The 14,901-nt window shown below is 40.0% G+C and overlaps 1 protein-coding gene across 1 annotated transcript; it reads left to right on the top strand.

Annotated features, from left to right (window-relative positions):
- The first annotated feature begins 5,019 nt into the window (after positions 1 to 5,019).
- On the top strand, positions 5,020 to 14,504 carry LOC117411603 (histone deacetylase 2). Its single transcript, XM_034019272.3, has 14 exons — positions 5,020 to 5,266; positions 7,240 to 7,352; positions 7,477 to 7,594; positions 8,223 to 8,297; positions 8,420 to 8,558; positions 8,844 to 8,985; positions 10,703 to 10,795; positions 10,888 to 10,996; positions 11,661 to 11,801; positions 12,479 to 12,587; positions 12,817 to 12,947; positions 13,187 to 13,342; positions 13,554 to 13,611; positions 14,065 to 14,504. The coding sequence occupies exons 1-14, from the start codon at positions 5,212 to 5,214 to the stop codon at positions 14,093 to 14,095; spliced, it is 1,470 nt and encodes a 489-aa protein (XP_033875163.1). The 5' UTR covers positions 5,020 to 5,211; the 3' UTR covers positions 14,096 to 14,504.
- The last annotated feature ends 397 nt before the right edge of the window (positions 14,505 to 14,901 follow it).

The following is a 14,901-nucleotide window of genomic DNA, read 5'->3' as shown; positions in this document are numbered from 1 at the left end:
GTTCCACCGCCCAGTTCACCACTCTGGGGAGGTGAACAGCTCATAGAGATTAAAAAAAAAAAAAATTCAGCGAAAAAAATAAAATAATATTCAGCAAATATATATATATATATATATATATATATATATATATATATATATATATATATATATATATATATATATGTCACTGTGCTGTTTGGTATCATTGTGTGCACCACACTGAACATGGACCAGAGAAAGCAAAGGAGAGAGTTGTCTGAGATCAGAAAGAAAATAATAGACAAGCATGGTAAAGGTAAAGGCTACAAGACCATCTCCAAGCAGCTTGATGTTCCTGTGACAACAGTTGCAAATATTATTAAGAAGTTTAAGGTCCATGGAACTGTAGCCAACCTCCCTGGGCGTGGCCGCAAGAGGAAAATCGACCCCAGATTGAACAGAAGGATAGTGCGAATGGTAAAAAAAGAACCAAGGATAACTGCCAAAGAGATACAAGCTGAACTCCAAGGTGAAGGTACGTCAGTTTCTGATCACACCATCCGTCGCTTTTTGAGCGAAAGTGGGCTCCATGGAAGAAGACCCAGGAGGACTCCACTTTTGAAAGAAAAACATAAAAAAGCCAGACTGGAATTTGCTAAAATGCATATTGACAAGCCACAATCCTTCTGGGAGAATGTCCTTTGGACAGATGAGTCAAAACTGGAGCTTTTTGGCAAGTCACATCAGCTCTATGTTCACAGACGAAAAAATGAAGCTTTCAAAGAAAAGAACACCATACCTACAGTGAAACATGGAGGAGGCTCAGTTATCTTTTGGGGCTGCTTTGCTGCGCCTGGCACAGGGTGCCTTGAATCTGTGCAGGGCACAATGAAATCTCAAGACTATCAAGGCATTCTGGAGCGAAACGTACTGACCAGTGTCAGAAAGCTCTGTATCAGTCGCAGGTCATGGGTCCTCCAACAGGATAATGACCCAAAACACACAGCTAAAAGCACCCAAGAATGGATAAGAACAAAACATTGGACTATTCTGAAGTGGCCTTCTATGAGTCCTGATCTGAATCCTATCGAACATCTATGGAAAGAGCTGAAACTTGCAGTCTGGAGAAGGCACCCATCAAACCTGAGACAGCTGGAGCAGTTTGCTCAGGAAGAGTGGGCCAAACTACCTGTTAACAGGTGCAGAAGTCTCATTGAGAGCTACAGAAAATGTTTGATTGCAGTGATTGCCTCTAAAGGTTGTGCAACAAAATATTAGGTTAGCGGTCCCATCTTTTTTGTCCATGCCATTTTCATTTGTTTTATTATTTACAATATTATGTTGAATAAAAAATCAAAAGCAAAGTCTGATTTCTATTAAATATGGAATAAACAATGGTGGATGCCAATTACTTTTGTCAGTTTCAAGTTATTTCAGAGAAAATTGTGCATTCTTCGTTTTTTGTGGAGGGGTACTAACAAATTTGAGCACGTCTGTATATATATATATATATATATATATATATATATATATATATATATATATATATATATATATATATATTCAGCGAAAAAAGGCACTTTTCAGAGCATTTAAAAGGGACCAAAAACACATACCAAAAAAAAAGTACATAGAAAGAGTACTCTGCAAACACAAGTCAAAAAGGAAGTTAGAAAGGCCAAGAGAGAGATAGAAATCAATATTGCTAAGGGGGCTAAAACCAATTCCAAAATATTTTTCCAATATTATAACAGCAAGAGAACATTCAAAGAGGAGGTTAAATGTCTAAGAGACACAAATGGCAAAATCATAGATGAAGAAAAAAAATAGCGAATATATTAAATGATTACTTTTCACAGGTTTTTACAAAGGAGGACACAGACAACATGCCCCACATGTCGACCTGCGATTGAGAACAGATCAACCAGTCGTCCAGGTAATTCAGCACCCTAATCCCTTGCAACCGCAAGGGAGCTAAGATTGCATCCATGCACTTCTCGAGAGGTTCGTTCTACAAGATGGATGGCTTCTAAGGTTGGGCGCAAACCGGCGACCCCGCACATTATTATTATTATTATTATTTATTTCTTAGCAGACGCCCTTATCTAGGGCGACTTATAATTGTTACAAAATATCACATTATTTTTACATACAGTTACCCATTTATACAGTTGGGTTTTTACTGGAGAATCTAGGTAAAGTACCTTGCTCAAGGGTACAGCAGCAGTGTCCCCTACCAGGGATTGAACCCACAACCCTCCGGTCAAGAGTCCAGAGCCCTAACCACTACTCCACACTGCTGCTTGTTTGAGAAGTTGTTTCTCTACTACATGGCTTAGGGCCAGAACCTGGAGTGGGTCATTCACGGATTTAACCGTGATCCCTCAAAAGGGAGGAGGTCCTGCGCGGAACTGCAGTGCATAACCGGTGTGTATGGTGGCGAGCACCCAGGAGTCCGAGGTGCCTGAGGCCGCAAACCTTCAGGGCCCCTGCTGGGACTGCTGAGGTGGCTGCCTAGGGCGACGGCCCTGGAACTGCCTTCTGGAGCACTGCTGCATGGGTGCACCACGCCCTGCTTTTCCTTTTCCTTGCGGGAGGGTGCCTCAGGTCACCCAGCGGAGCCATGGGGACCTGGGACCGTCCGGATTATCATGCATGCCTGGGGAGATTGCCAGTGGCTCGACCTGCCCAGCGCCGCAGCATGGGGAGGGAATAGTGCGGCCACTTTCCAAGACGCCTCACGTTCTCCTCTACTGCTAGCCCAAAGGTATGCCCCGGGGATATTGGCGCATCCAACAGCGCCGTCTTATCTGCATTGGGGACCCTTGCCTGTGACAGCCATAGCTATCTGTGAGCCACCACCAGGCTTGCCAGGCTCTGGCCTAGGGCTTGCCCTTGAAGGCCAGAGATCTGCAGCAGCGTGCCTGAAAGGAGGCGTAACTCAGAAGCCACCGGCTCAGGGAGTGGGGCTTCTCGTAGTATGCCATGCATACAGGTGGTCAGGATACTCGCTGTATTGACCAAGGCTGCAATGGTAGAGGCCACTGGGGGAAAGCCCATCGAGCCCAGCTTCTCCGTGCATTCCAAGGAAGCGAGTGGGGCCGTTGGCTTCAGCAAACTCGCCACTGAGGCCAGACGATCCCAGGAGGAGCGTACCTCCTCCATCAAATCCTGGAATGCTGGGAAGGGCTGAGGGTGGGAAGCCGCAGTCTGCATCCTGAACACGGACCGGCATGGCGCTGTCGCTGTCGAGCAAGGGACCTGCAAGAAGTTTGCAGCACATCCCATCAGGGCTGACATGGAGCTCGAAAACAGGGGTGCACTAGCCTCTGAGGCAGCCTCAGAGCTGGGCTCTGCCTCGGTAGAGAGTGCAGGCTCCTCTCCTTCCTCCATCTCAGTGGGGAAGGAGTCCTTGTCCCAGGAGGCCGCTATCGAGAGCGCATCCTCCTGCTCTGCCATCCGTGCAGGCGATTCCAGCTCACTCTGAGCTCCCCTGGGAAGACAGGGGCTGGTACTGGTCCATTATGTCCCTCGCCTGCCTCGAGCGTTTGACCCGCTTCGCCGTCTGTGGAGATGGGGAGTGGTGGCTGAGCCTGTATGCAGGGAATACCCTGTGAGGGGCTCTGGGACAGTTGGAGGAGGGAAGGTCCCCTAGGTCCCCTAGGACCTCTGACAGGTCAGTCACAGGGGGTGGACATTCTGTCCACGTGGCCCTGGCAAGCCTTTTGCAAAGCACCCGGGGCTGAAAAGCCGTACAGATTTTGCAAAATGTCTCGTCCCCTAGGCCTGAAGTGGCGTGCTGTACACCCAAGCATCGCGCACACAATGTATGGCCATCCTCCCGGGGCATGTTCGCCCTGCAGGACATGCAAGCATGAAACCAGGACATGCTAGCTGGGGTATAAACCCTGGGCGCTGCACAGCGTCTTGCAAGGAGTGCAAGGCACGGGAGCACCTAAGCACCTTGCGCACCGAGCGTACCAAGCACTGTGTGCGCCGAGTGCACCGAGTACAGTGTGCACTGAGTGCACAGAATATTGTGTGCACCGAGCACCGTGTGCACCGAGGCGCTATGCCCACCTGAGTCATTCAACGGCAGGTGTAGGTTGAAAGTCACTCGCATACCAAAGACAGCCTGTGACGCAAGGCGAAGCAGGCTGTAAAGATTAGGTTAGTGACACAGAATCGTACCTTACAGTAGGTAAGAGGCAAAAGAGGAAGTGAGCTCCGCGACAGCTCTGACATAAATTGCTCAGTGAATATCTACCTATGGCAGGCATATCCCAAAAGTATTGGTTGGTGGTCATCTCCAAATTCAAAGGGAACAGTTTCTCCAACTGTTAATTATGGGAGCATACAATTTTTTTAAAGTATTCGATTCTGGGGCTATGTGTTTGTCTGCCCTGACGTTTGTCAAATTTGTGCATCACACTTTCATTTCTGCACATCTGGAAACCTGCTTCTCCAATTGCTTGGAATCTGGTATATTAACATTATTTAGCATACATTATTGATGTGGACCTTTTCTCTGCAGAAGGTGAAATCCAAGAAGCATTGCATTTGCAGATTAATTAATTAAAACATAATTTAATTTTTGAGAATATTGTTAGGGTTAAAGCATCATGAAAATGAGTAGCAAGGTTACACTCTCCAGAATGTTTTTATATAAACGAACAATCTTATTATATGTAACTCAAAAGTATCAATTTTCAATATTACATCCGGCCATGCTCAGCTGCTGTGTCGCTTTTTTAATAAATGGGTGCGTTCACGGAGACCATTCTGTGCAGAATCTGACCAATTTAGCCAATGGGTGCGTTCACAGTGATCATTCTTAGAAGATCATTGGCTAAATTGGTCAGATTCTGCACAGAATCTGCACAGAATGATCTCCGTGAACTCACCCTGTGTCTTCAGTGGCGGTCCAAAGCAACTCCCAGGCAGCCGGTTCTACCATTCACTTAACTAGCGAATGACCAGACATAATTTTGTAATTCGTCGCAATTTATTTAATTAAAGAAAAACAATTAAGTGTCTTATAATAGCTAAAAACACAAATAAAAAAATCTATAAATATTTCTACAACTATAGTTTAGTTTTGTGATCGTGAGTTGGATCCCCCTATTGTCGCAGTTGCGCCGCCCCACGCCCCAGTTCCTTTCTTCTTTCTTGTTCTCGCGCTGCCTGTTTCAGCTGGTGTTTGTGTGTGTCCCGGAATCGGACAACACAAAAAACAAAAACAAAACAGTAATGGCGTACACGCATCAGGGAGGCACTAAGAAGAAAGTCTGCTACTACTACGATGGTAAGTAAAATAAAAACAAAATTAATAACGAGCAGTAGTTTTTCCACTTTGAGTGTTAACAACATTGCTAATTTGGTTTTACTGATGCACTAATGTTCGTGAGGATGAGGAAGAGGAAGAGGGAGGACGCTGTTAGAAAGGTGTTTTTTTCTAAAACGAACTGCGTTGTGATCATTAGTTATCTGTTTTACATAAGTAATAAATACTGTTTCTGACAGAGGGTAATTTTGCGTGCTGTTGTTGTCTGAGTAGTCGTACTGCTGCAGAATACTGCCAATGGCCTTTGCACGTACAACTTTTAGACTGTTTTTGTTTTATTTTTATGAATCGCACTAGGCTGCTGAACCGAAATAATTGTAATTATGTTATATGTGAGACTTTTGAAGGGTTGTTTCAAGGCGTCTTGAAAAGTTGCACTGTGTTCTTAAAACATTAATTGCCGCCAAGGCCTTCAGTGGGAAAAATCCAAATTTTATAAATTTCTTAACTGCGCATGCTCGTCTCCATCAAAAAACGTTTCGTGCGGCCACTCATTTGGTTTTCAACCGGGTGTAACGCCAGTGTTGCCAGATGAGAGGTTTATGCTAAAGGCAATCGAGAGGTAAATGTGCAGAGGTTTTTATTTTAAAGGTACGTATTTCATTTTGGAGCATTTTTGGGGTTTGTTTTTATAAGAGCACTTCACGTGCAGCAGGTATTAGGCCCCTAGGCCCACATCTGTGCGCTGCATAGGCGTTGAGGGAGGGTCCCCAGTACTTGCAGAGCAAGTTAATTTAGTTGTAATGGCAGAGTTGTACCAGTCAGTAAATAAGAAAAAAATATATAAAGAAAAAAAAAACATTTAACAACGTGTCAGTATTTTTCTAGCTTGTTTTGTGCCAATGACTCATTTTAGCCACGTCGTGCCAATATATTAGGTTCGTTTAGAGGTTTAACAATTATACAAGTAGTGTATCCAATTAGTTGCATACATAATTGCATATCTGTTGAAAAAAAAAAAGTAATGCACATTTCTTATGAAAATGTGCATGTGGTAGGTTCGTGTTGCATAACCCCTATGCTTGTTTTATGCATTTAACCAGAATATGCAATTATAAGGAACACATAAATACATTTTCATAAGAAATGTGCTTCACAATTGTATACAATTAATTGCACTTGTAATGCACTGTATATGTTACTGTTAATTGCATATGCTTTTTTTAGGCAGTCTATGTAATTAACAAGAATCTACTATAATATGACTTAACATGATGTGCTTAGTAGTGTATGGATTTCAGTGCATTTTGCATGGATTGTCTCAATATATTCAGTAGATATTGATCATTTCACAAGCATAATTGTTTACAGTTAGAAACACAGGAACATGCACCCTCTATTTTCTAGAGATATTGGGTGCAATTCTAAAGGTTTTCATACATTTTTGTTTTTTTCTGGGGGGGCATCTAGTGTAGCATAAATTCATGAACTTGTTTGCAACATTTTGATGCACAGGCAACCCTCCTCTGATAATTGTATTTTTGATTTGTTTCTTTTCTAGCTCTTTCATTACATTTAGACTAGATTTTTATATGGATTCCTGATACATAAACACTAGCGCTGTAGGTCACACGTATGCTTTGCTTTTATTCACATACACCAGTGTCTAGTTTTTTTTATAAATCCTTCTTTTAGCAAAGCATTATCCTGTACTAATATGCTAGGGGCTTAATGGTGCAGAAAGTTGGGCTACCCTGTCTCTGCACATATGTCTTTAAGAAGTTATTGAGTTGTTTTAAAAGGGTGAGTTTTGATTAAAGACAAATTCTTTGTAAAGTTAGATGATAGGTCTACAAGATTTCTAGCCTGCTGGAATTGCAGTTCAGCTGGGTATGTAAATAGGAGTTGCCTCTAATATGTACTGTTGTGAAACACTGCTTCATGGAGGATTCTCGCAGCAGCTACTGTGTTAACTTGCAATGTTTTATTTTTAGGTGACATTGGAAACTACTACTATGGACAGGGTCACCCAATGAAACCTCACAGAATACGCATGACTCACAACCTCCTGTTAAACTATGGCCTTTACAGAAAAATGGAAATATACGTATGTTTTGTTCTTGCAATATAATTAATGCATACTGTTTGTTTGAACATTTATTCTTTATCTTTATTCAAGGATTAAAAAAAACAAAAACATTTTAAACATTTGTTGCATTTGTTTTTTCTAGAGACCACACAAAGCTACAGCAGAAGAAATGACAAAGTACCACAGTGATGATTACATAAAATTCCTCAGATCTATAAGATCAGAAAATATGTCTGAATACAGCAAACAGATGCAAAGATGTAAGCATTATTGAAATATAATTTGATGTTATAGTGATTTAAAAAAAAAAAAAAATGCTGTTCATGTGTGCAAGCATTTATGGCTTCGGTAGTTTCTGCAGTATACAGTAGAACCATATCCGATTCTGTAAGATACAATATCCTCTTAACTGTTGGACCTCTGGCGTGATTTACACATGCTAGTACCAATTGAACAGTACAGATGGAAACTGATCAATGCACATTTTATGGGTCTACAACAGTAAATTCAGCCCTAAGCTGGACAGAATGAATTCAGTTGCAGATAAAGAAATATTGTGCGTTTTGAAACTTCAGTTTCACTTTTTACTTGCTGTCACTTCACGTACAACAACCTGCCTAGTTTAACCATGTTCAAGAAAAGTAGGGATTCTTAGTGATACTGCCAGTAACTCCGCACTCAGCGTCTGGAATTAGAATGCTGGTTACACTGCAGTCCCATCGCTACTTTACTAGTTAGCTCTGAGTCAGACGTTTTTGTAAATTGTCCACAAATATCAACCTTCATAACTCACTGTGAACATAGTTGTCAAATATGTACGCTTTGTCCCTTTGAAGTGCAACTGTTTCTGCAGCACCCTAAACAGTTCTATAATGTGTCCTTTTATAGTTAACGTTGGTGAAGACTGTCCTGTGTTTGACGGATTGTTTGAGTTTTGCCAGTTGTCCACAGGTGGCTCTGCTGGTAAGTGTCTAAACAGTTGCATTTATATATTTGTTCTTGTGTGATACAAGCGAGTACATGAAAGTATAGTGTAATACTACTACTACTACTACTACTATTAATAATATCTTGTAACTCTTAAGCCGGAGCAGTGAAATTGAACAGGCAGCAGACTGATATTGCTGTCAACTGGGCTGGAGGACTTCACCATGCTAAGAAGTCTGAGGCTTCAGGTTTTTGCTATGTGAACGATATTGTCCTTGCCATCCTCGAGCTACTAAAGTAAGTGCTTTCAAAGGACCAATTTGAAGTTGTGACATTAACATGGATAGATTAAAAAAAAAAAAACAGGAGTAAATTACAGATCGTAGGTAGAAATAATCTAGAAATAATTGTTTGATTAACCCACCAAAAAATAAAGTAAATACTGTATTGTTTTGGCCAATTGTAAAAATAAATAAATGCTTGTAGTTTTCTGCCTTTGTACAACTCATCTGTAACTAAAGCCAGTGTGTTTATGATGTTGGTCTAGTTGGTATATAACTAACTTGTTTGATGTTCTTTCAGATATCATCAGAGAGTGTTGTACATTGATATCGACATTCATCACGGGGATGGTGTTGAAGAAGCATTCTATACAACAGACCGTGTCATGACAGTTTCGTTCCATAAATATGGCGAATACTTCCCTGGCACTGGTGACCTGCGGGTAAGTGAGATTTATTTAATCGCTCACACTATTTGTCAGCTCAGGTTGGCACTTGTTCAATGTGTTCTGATTGCCAGTGTCCCAATGTACCTGTCCTTTTCTTGACTTAAGAATTCAGTGACTTTCTTGTATGTTGGCTAGTCCACTTAAAGAGATTTATTCTTTGTTCTGCATGCTTGTTTCAGAAGACAGTTGGTCACTGAGTTAAGCATTCCTGTGCGGGGAGCTGATAGTTTTGTAAATCCAACGGCACTGCTATTTCAGTTGCTCATATCTTGTACGCTGTTTGAGAAGCTGATTTCATGTTGTCATTGTTATGGAATCTCTTCTGGCAAAACGGAATGGTTCCCTTTACATTGACCTGTGAACATGTATGCCTGACATATTGTGGTCCTTGACTGATTTCTGAATGAAGACCCAGTGCCTTTTAGATACTGGCTTCATGCTTGAGTAAGTTTTAATCTCTGGCCATGTCGGAGATACAGACCACGTGCTGTCTTTTACACAGGTGGAACACAGCTGCATTCTATTATTCTGTCAAACTTCCTTTACAGATGTTAACTTTTGACCATATGTATCAATGATCCAGATCACATGCTTTTTCACACATCCATTTTGTCATGTTTACAAACTGTTCAACCAGAGATGCCATTTCCTTATGCCTCCTTTTCTAGTTTTTTTAAACCCTTTCATTTAAGAGGAATACAACTCTATTATAAACTTGTAAATACAGTAGCTTAATTCACATCAAATTCTTAGCCTTTTGCAGCTTTTATCTTTAAAAAATGTCTTAACCACCCAGCTGCTTATCCCACGATTCACATGGAGTGCATCAAAGTTCAAATTTGTCAGTCCCGTGAGAATAGAGTGCAGGTGCTTTTATATGTGCATCTGCAAAGGTTAATATGTCTTTTTAACGTGCTTCAATGAAAAATTAAGAACTGTATTGTAAAAGCGTATGCAGTATTATTTTTTTACTGGTAGATGGCAGCAGTCCCTGAGAAATGTGCTTGACCGACCAGGTCATCTGTATATACGCAGCTGAGAGTGAAAAACGGATGCCTGTGTATCTACAGAGAATAAAACGAGGAGATTTCTTTATTTATTTGTTGGTGTTACAGATTGTAAGGAAGCCTTGTCAGGTTTGGTACTGGTCAAAACGACCTAGTTATTTATTCATAGAACAGCGCTATACACCTGTACCTGAAACTGGGGAAGATACTGTATATGACGTGATTGAAAATTTGCGACTGAAGTTTTCTGATGTATATGTGCTAGATGAAGACGTTAGCATTGATGAGGGTTTGAAGTGCGTCTGCTTTGAAATCTATCGCATAAAAAATAATTTCTAAAAAGTGATATGTCTCCCAAGTATTATAATGTTATTATAATGCTGCCATTGTAAAAAAAAAAAGTTATTTATACTTCTATAATGCTGCCATTAGGGGGAAAAAAATGTTATGTTGTGATCTATATTGTAATACTACAATTGTAAACATTGTTATTAAATTTCTATTGAAATACTGCATTTCCGTTTATCAGTCACAATAAGTGTATATTTTAAAAATATATAGCAAGAATTGTTTTGGAAACTGTCCAAATTGCTTGTTTGAGGGCTAAGAATGAAAAATTTGCAAAAAAAAGCTAATTTTTAACATGGAAATTGCCAAAATAAATGGGCAGATGGGTGGTTAATCTTTCATTGTTTACTTCACAGGATATTGGTGCAGGGAAAGGCAAATACTATGCTGTCAACTATCCACTGAGGGATGGTATAGACGACGAATCCTATGAACTGATTTTTAAACCTGTAAGTATCAGTTTAATTTCCAGAGCATAAAATAGCTTTTTGCAATATTTCTTTCTACACTTTTTTTTTGTTTTGTTTCCTTCTCTGTGTAGGTATTGTCAAAAGTTATGGAAATGTTTCAGCCTAGTGCTGTGGTGCTGCAGTGTGGAGCAGATTCGCTGTCTGGAGATAGGCTTGGATGCTTCAATCTCACCATTAAAGGTGAGCCACTGTGTGTGTGTGTGCGCGCATATGCGGATTCCAATACAAAGGAGAGGTTTAAGAAATAAATACATAAGCAGCAGACCGCATTCGTATTACACACCAACAGGACCAAAGGTTATAGTTATAGGACCATTTATACAGAATTTAACAGTACATTTAATATCGGCCTTCCTGACCAAAGACTGAGCGTGTGGAAGGATTGGAATAGCAAAGTCAGTTTCACATAACACATGACAAGAACCCTGCTTGTCATCAAGGATTTGATGCAAGTCAGTGTTGGTTTTTATTCACTAAAAAAAAAGGTAGTGTCAATATCCTTCCCACAGAGTATCTGCTGCCACTGCAGTCTGAGCACTGTCGAAGAGAAGGTAATTGTGTTCTTAATAGCAAAACCTTGCCAATAGGAGGCGACAGTTGGCCAGAAGTCAGGGTGACTGTAGACATTAGGGCTAGCCCTTAAGAACTGATAGTAAATCAGGATGCAAGCCCTGCTGTGGACACACAATCCCCCTGGTGGCAACATTGGAGCAATGCTGAGTTAGATCAATTAATACTGCCTGTTATTATGAAATAATAAACAGTGTTTACTGTCAAACTTTCTTTTTTTATTCTAACACTGTATAGTTGTTGTGTGTAATGTTACTGCTTGATGCATTTCCAGGTCATGCTAAATGTGTCGAGTATATGAAGACTTTCAACCTGCCCCTGCTGATGTTGGGAGGAGGGGGCTACACAATTCGAAATGTTGCTCGGTGTTGGACATACGAGACCGCTGTTGCACTAGATTCAGAAATTCCTAATGGTATGTTGGCTTGGAGAGCGTTATGAGTTTGGTATGTTTTTCGTGGACACGCTGTCGTGTTCGTCCGATCAGTTGGTGCGTATCTTCACCTAGGCTGTGTTTTTTAATATGCACTTTTCTAGTGTTACGCCATTTTGTCACAATATTGAGGTTGTACACTAGGGGCTACCTCGTCGTACCGTTTCTCTGGGGCGGTGTTTTAACCAGTCGCTGCATCCCACAACCTGCCTTTAACCAATCCCCTGTTCTAATACACACTTCTCATCTGTGGAGGAGAGAAGGGGAGAAAGTTTGTGCTTGTGTCATTTCTGTGGTGTTATGTCTACTACTTAAATGTGTATGCAAACCTCTTTTGAATTGTGAATTGTTCTCTAAAAATGTCATTGTTTGTTGTGGATATGGCTCTTCATCAGGGTTCTCCACAGGACTTTTCAGATGGGCGGGCTGCCTGGGTATGAATTAGGATGGATTATTACTGTAATTCTTTGTCTTATTATATATTTAAGGTGGCGTTTCTTTTTATTTTTGTGTTAAGTGCTCTCGGCTATAATGCACTGCCACCCAGCTGTACAGTATTCCTGGGGAGAACCCTGTTCATGTACAGCCAATTAGAAAAGACAGTGACATGACTTCAGCTGGGGTACCATTCAAATCTGATTGCTTTTCCTACTTTTCAGAGCTTCCCTACAATGATTATTTTGAATACTTCGGACCAGATTTTAAGTTGCACATCAGTCCTTCCAACATGACAAACCAGAACACCCAAGAGTATTTGGACAAGATCAAGTAAGGATTATTTTGTGTTTTCCTTAAAATTAGTCATTGACCTAATATCTAGTTTAATTAAGAGGGGGAAATCGGTAAGATTTTTGAAGTTATGGATGGACAAAAAAAGTTTATAGATTTAGTTTAGTCTTAATTCTTGTTTGTTTATTAATTTGATCATGTAGTACATATCAGAATATGATGTAACTAGCTAGTCATGGTGTTGCTGTGCTTGCACTTTCCTCTGCAGGCAGCGCTTGTTTGAGAACCTGCGTATGCTCCCCCATGCCCCAGGAGTTCAGATGCAGGCTATTCCAGAGGACGCCATTGCAGATGACAGTGGCGAAGAAGATGAGGAAGACCCAGACAAACGCATTTCAAGTAATTTCTAGCATCCAGCTCTTCTAATGCGCGTCTTGTTGGCTAGGCTACATAAATATTCACATCATGAGTGTTTTAAACCCACTTCAAAAGGCTTAACCTTTAAGATTCTTAGTTTCATATATGTGCACGGGACTGAAACCCAATGCTCAGTAATTCAATGTGAATTTTTCCCCTGGTTAAATAAGGGGACTAAATTCCTTAATTAACGTTACTGTAACCCTTTTGTCTGTTTTTAGTCCGAGCATCTGATAAAAGGATAGCCTGTGATGAAGAGTTTTCTGACTCCGAAGATGAAGGAGAAGGTGGAAGGAGAAATGTTGCAAATCACAAGAAAAGTGCAAAAAGGGCTCGAGTAGACGAAGACAAGAAGGAAACAGAGGATAAGAAAGCCGGTTTGTATTCCGTTTATTGCACAGCAAATGCATTCAGATTGGAATGAAGAGTGTTTTGGTTGAGCCGAATACTGCACACTTATATATATGTATCTCATGTACATAAAAAAAATGTATTTATTTTCTTGTTTTCTACTGACCGTAGCACTGTCTGCAAATTGAGTCTTAAAACAAGTTTAATTTGACTCCTGTGTTTTTGTTTTTAATACAGAAGTGAAAGAAGAAGACAAATCTAAAGACAGCGGCTCAGAAAAGACAGATGACAAAAGGTAGGTGTTTCATACGTTCACTTCTGTAACTGTAGGTGTACTTTTTGTTTCTGAAACAATGACAGCTATGAAATGTTTGTGTAACCGGGGTGGAGGTGTATCCTAAAATATTATATAGGAAAGAGCATGTTTGTTTTTGTTTTTTTTGTCTAATTCTTTTTAATTGTGTGTAATACAGACTTGGACCAAATGTTGATTAAAGTACAGAGTTTTTAAAGCATAGATAAAGATCAAAACCATTAACTGGAAGGATCTTTACTAGATGGAAACTCCCATGTTTCACAAATAGTGTTGTCTTGATGTTTTTAAATTGCCCCTGCCTTTAACTGAAACTTTGCATGAGGCAGGCTTTTTGTCTTCACAAAATGCACTTTTTGCATGAAGGTCTCAGACACAGCACATTGTTTGGTTTATATACTCAACATAACCAATTTTCATTCTCTTCACCAACAGCATTAAGACCGAGCAGCCCAGTAATCCTTGAGACCATTAACTGTTATTGCAAGTAAGCTATGGAAATAATGAAGAGCTGAAGACTTATTTGCAATAGAATGGACTTTTTTTTTTTAAATACAACTTTAAGTATTTATTTTAACAGTTTGTTTAGATGTAGGGGTGTGTTTAGAAAGAAACTGGGTTTTCTTTTGAAGCAGGATAAAATTTTCTATTGCATCGTGGTTTGTAGGATCAAATTAAGTTCTTTAATACATTAAACATCTGCAGTTGTAAGGGGAAATGTCTCGTGTTTTACAAGTGTGCATTTTTTTCTTACCTTTTTTATACATGTTTGTATTTAGGTGTTTACCAGACAAGATGATAATGTATGCATACTAAATCTGTAAAATTTAAGTTTTTTTTTTTTTGCATTTCAATAAAACCTACAGTACAAACTAGTCCACTTGCTTGTATTCATTGATCAGCTGTGCGAAGCTTTTGTAACACAGTAAGTGGAGTAGCTTTACATGGTTGCACATGATTAATAAAATTAATCTAATTTGCCACACATTTCTTTTTTCCCTGTAAGATTTATCAGTACTAAAACAATACATTCAGTGACACAGGTTTCAACCAGCAGTCTTTTCAGTGCTTTGGTATGTCATTTTTTTGCTCTGAAGATGGGATTATTTAACAACATGAATCTGAAAATTAAGCATATTTTAATGTGGAGGCTTGTTTACAGTCTGTAATTTGATACACTTGTATAGTACAATAGTATATCTGCCTTTAATTGCTGGTGCTTTCTGGGCACGAGACTTTATAAAAAGCTTTTAGAAATATTAAATGTTAAGC

This window comes from Acipenser ruthenus, chromosome 6 (assembly GCF_902713425.1).
Source record: "Acipenser ruthenus chromosome 6, fAciRut3.2 maternal haplotype, whole genome shotgun sequence".
Taxonomy (NCBI): domain Eukaryota; kingdom Metazoa; phylum Chordata; class Actinopteri; order Acipenseriformes; family Acipenseridae; genus Acipenser; species Acipenser ruthenus.
Note: the sequence above shows the minus strand (reverse complement) of the source record. Positions and strands in the feature narration are given on the sequence as shown.

What these genes read in the sequence shown, in the direction of transcription:
- LOC117411603 (XM_034019272.3), top strand. Translation starts at nt 5,212, where the DNA reads ATGGCGTACACGCATCAGGGAGGCACTAAGAAGAAAGTCTGCTACTAC. An exon ending in AGTCTGCTACTACTACGATG is followed by an intron (nt 5,267 to 7,239) that starts GTAAGTAAAATA and finishes TTTTATTTTTAG; the next exon opens with GTGACATTGGAAACTACTAC. An exon ending in GTCCACAGGTGGCTCTGCTG is followed by an intron (nt 8,298 to 8,419) that starts GTAAGTGTCTAA and finishes GTAACTCTTAAG; the next exon opens with CCGGAGCAGTGAAATTGAAC.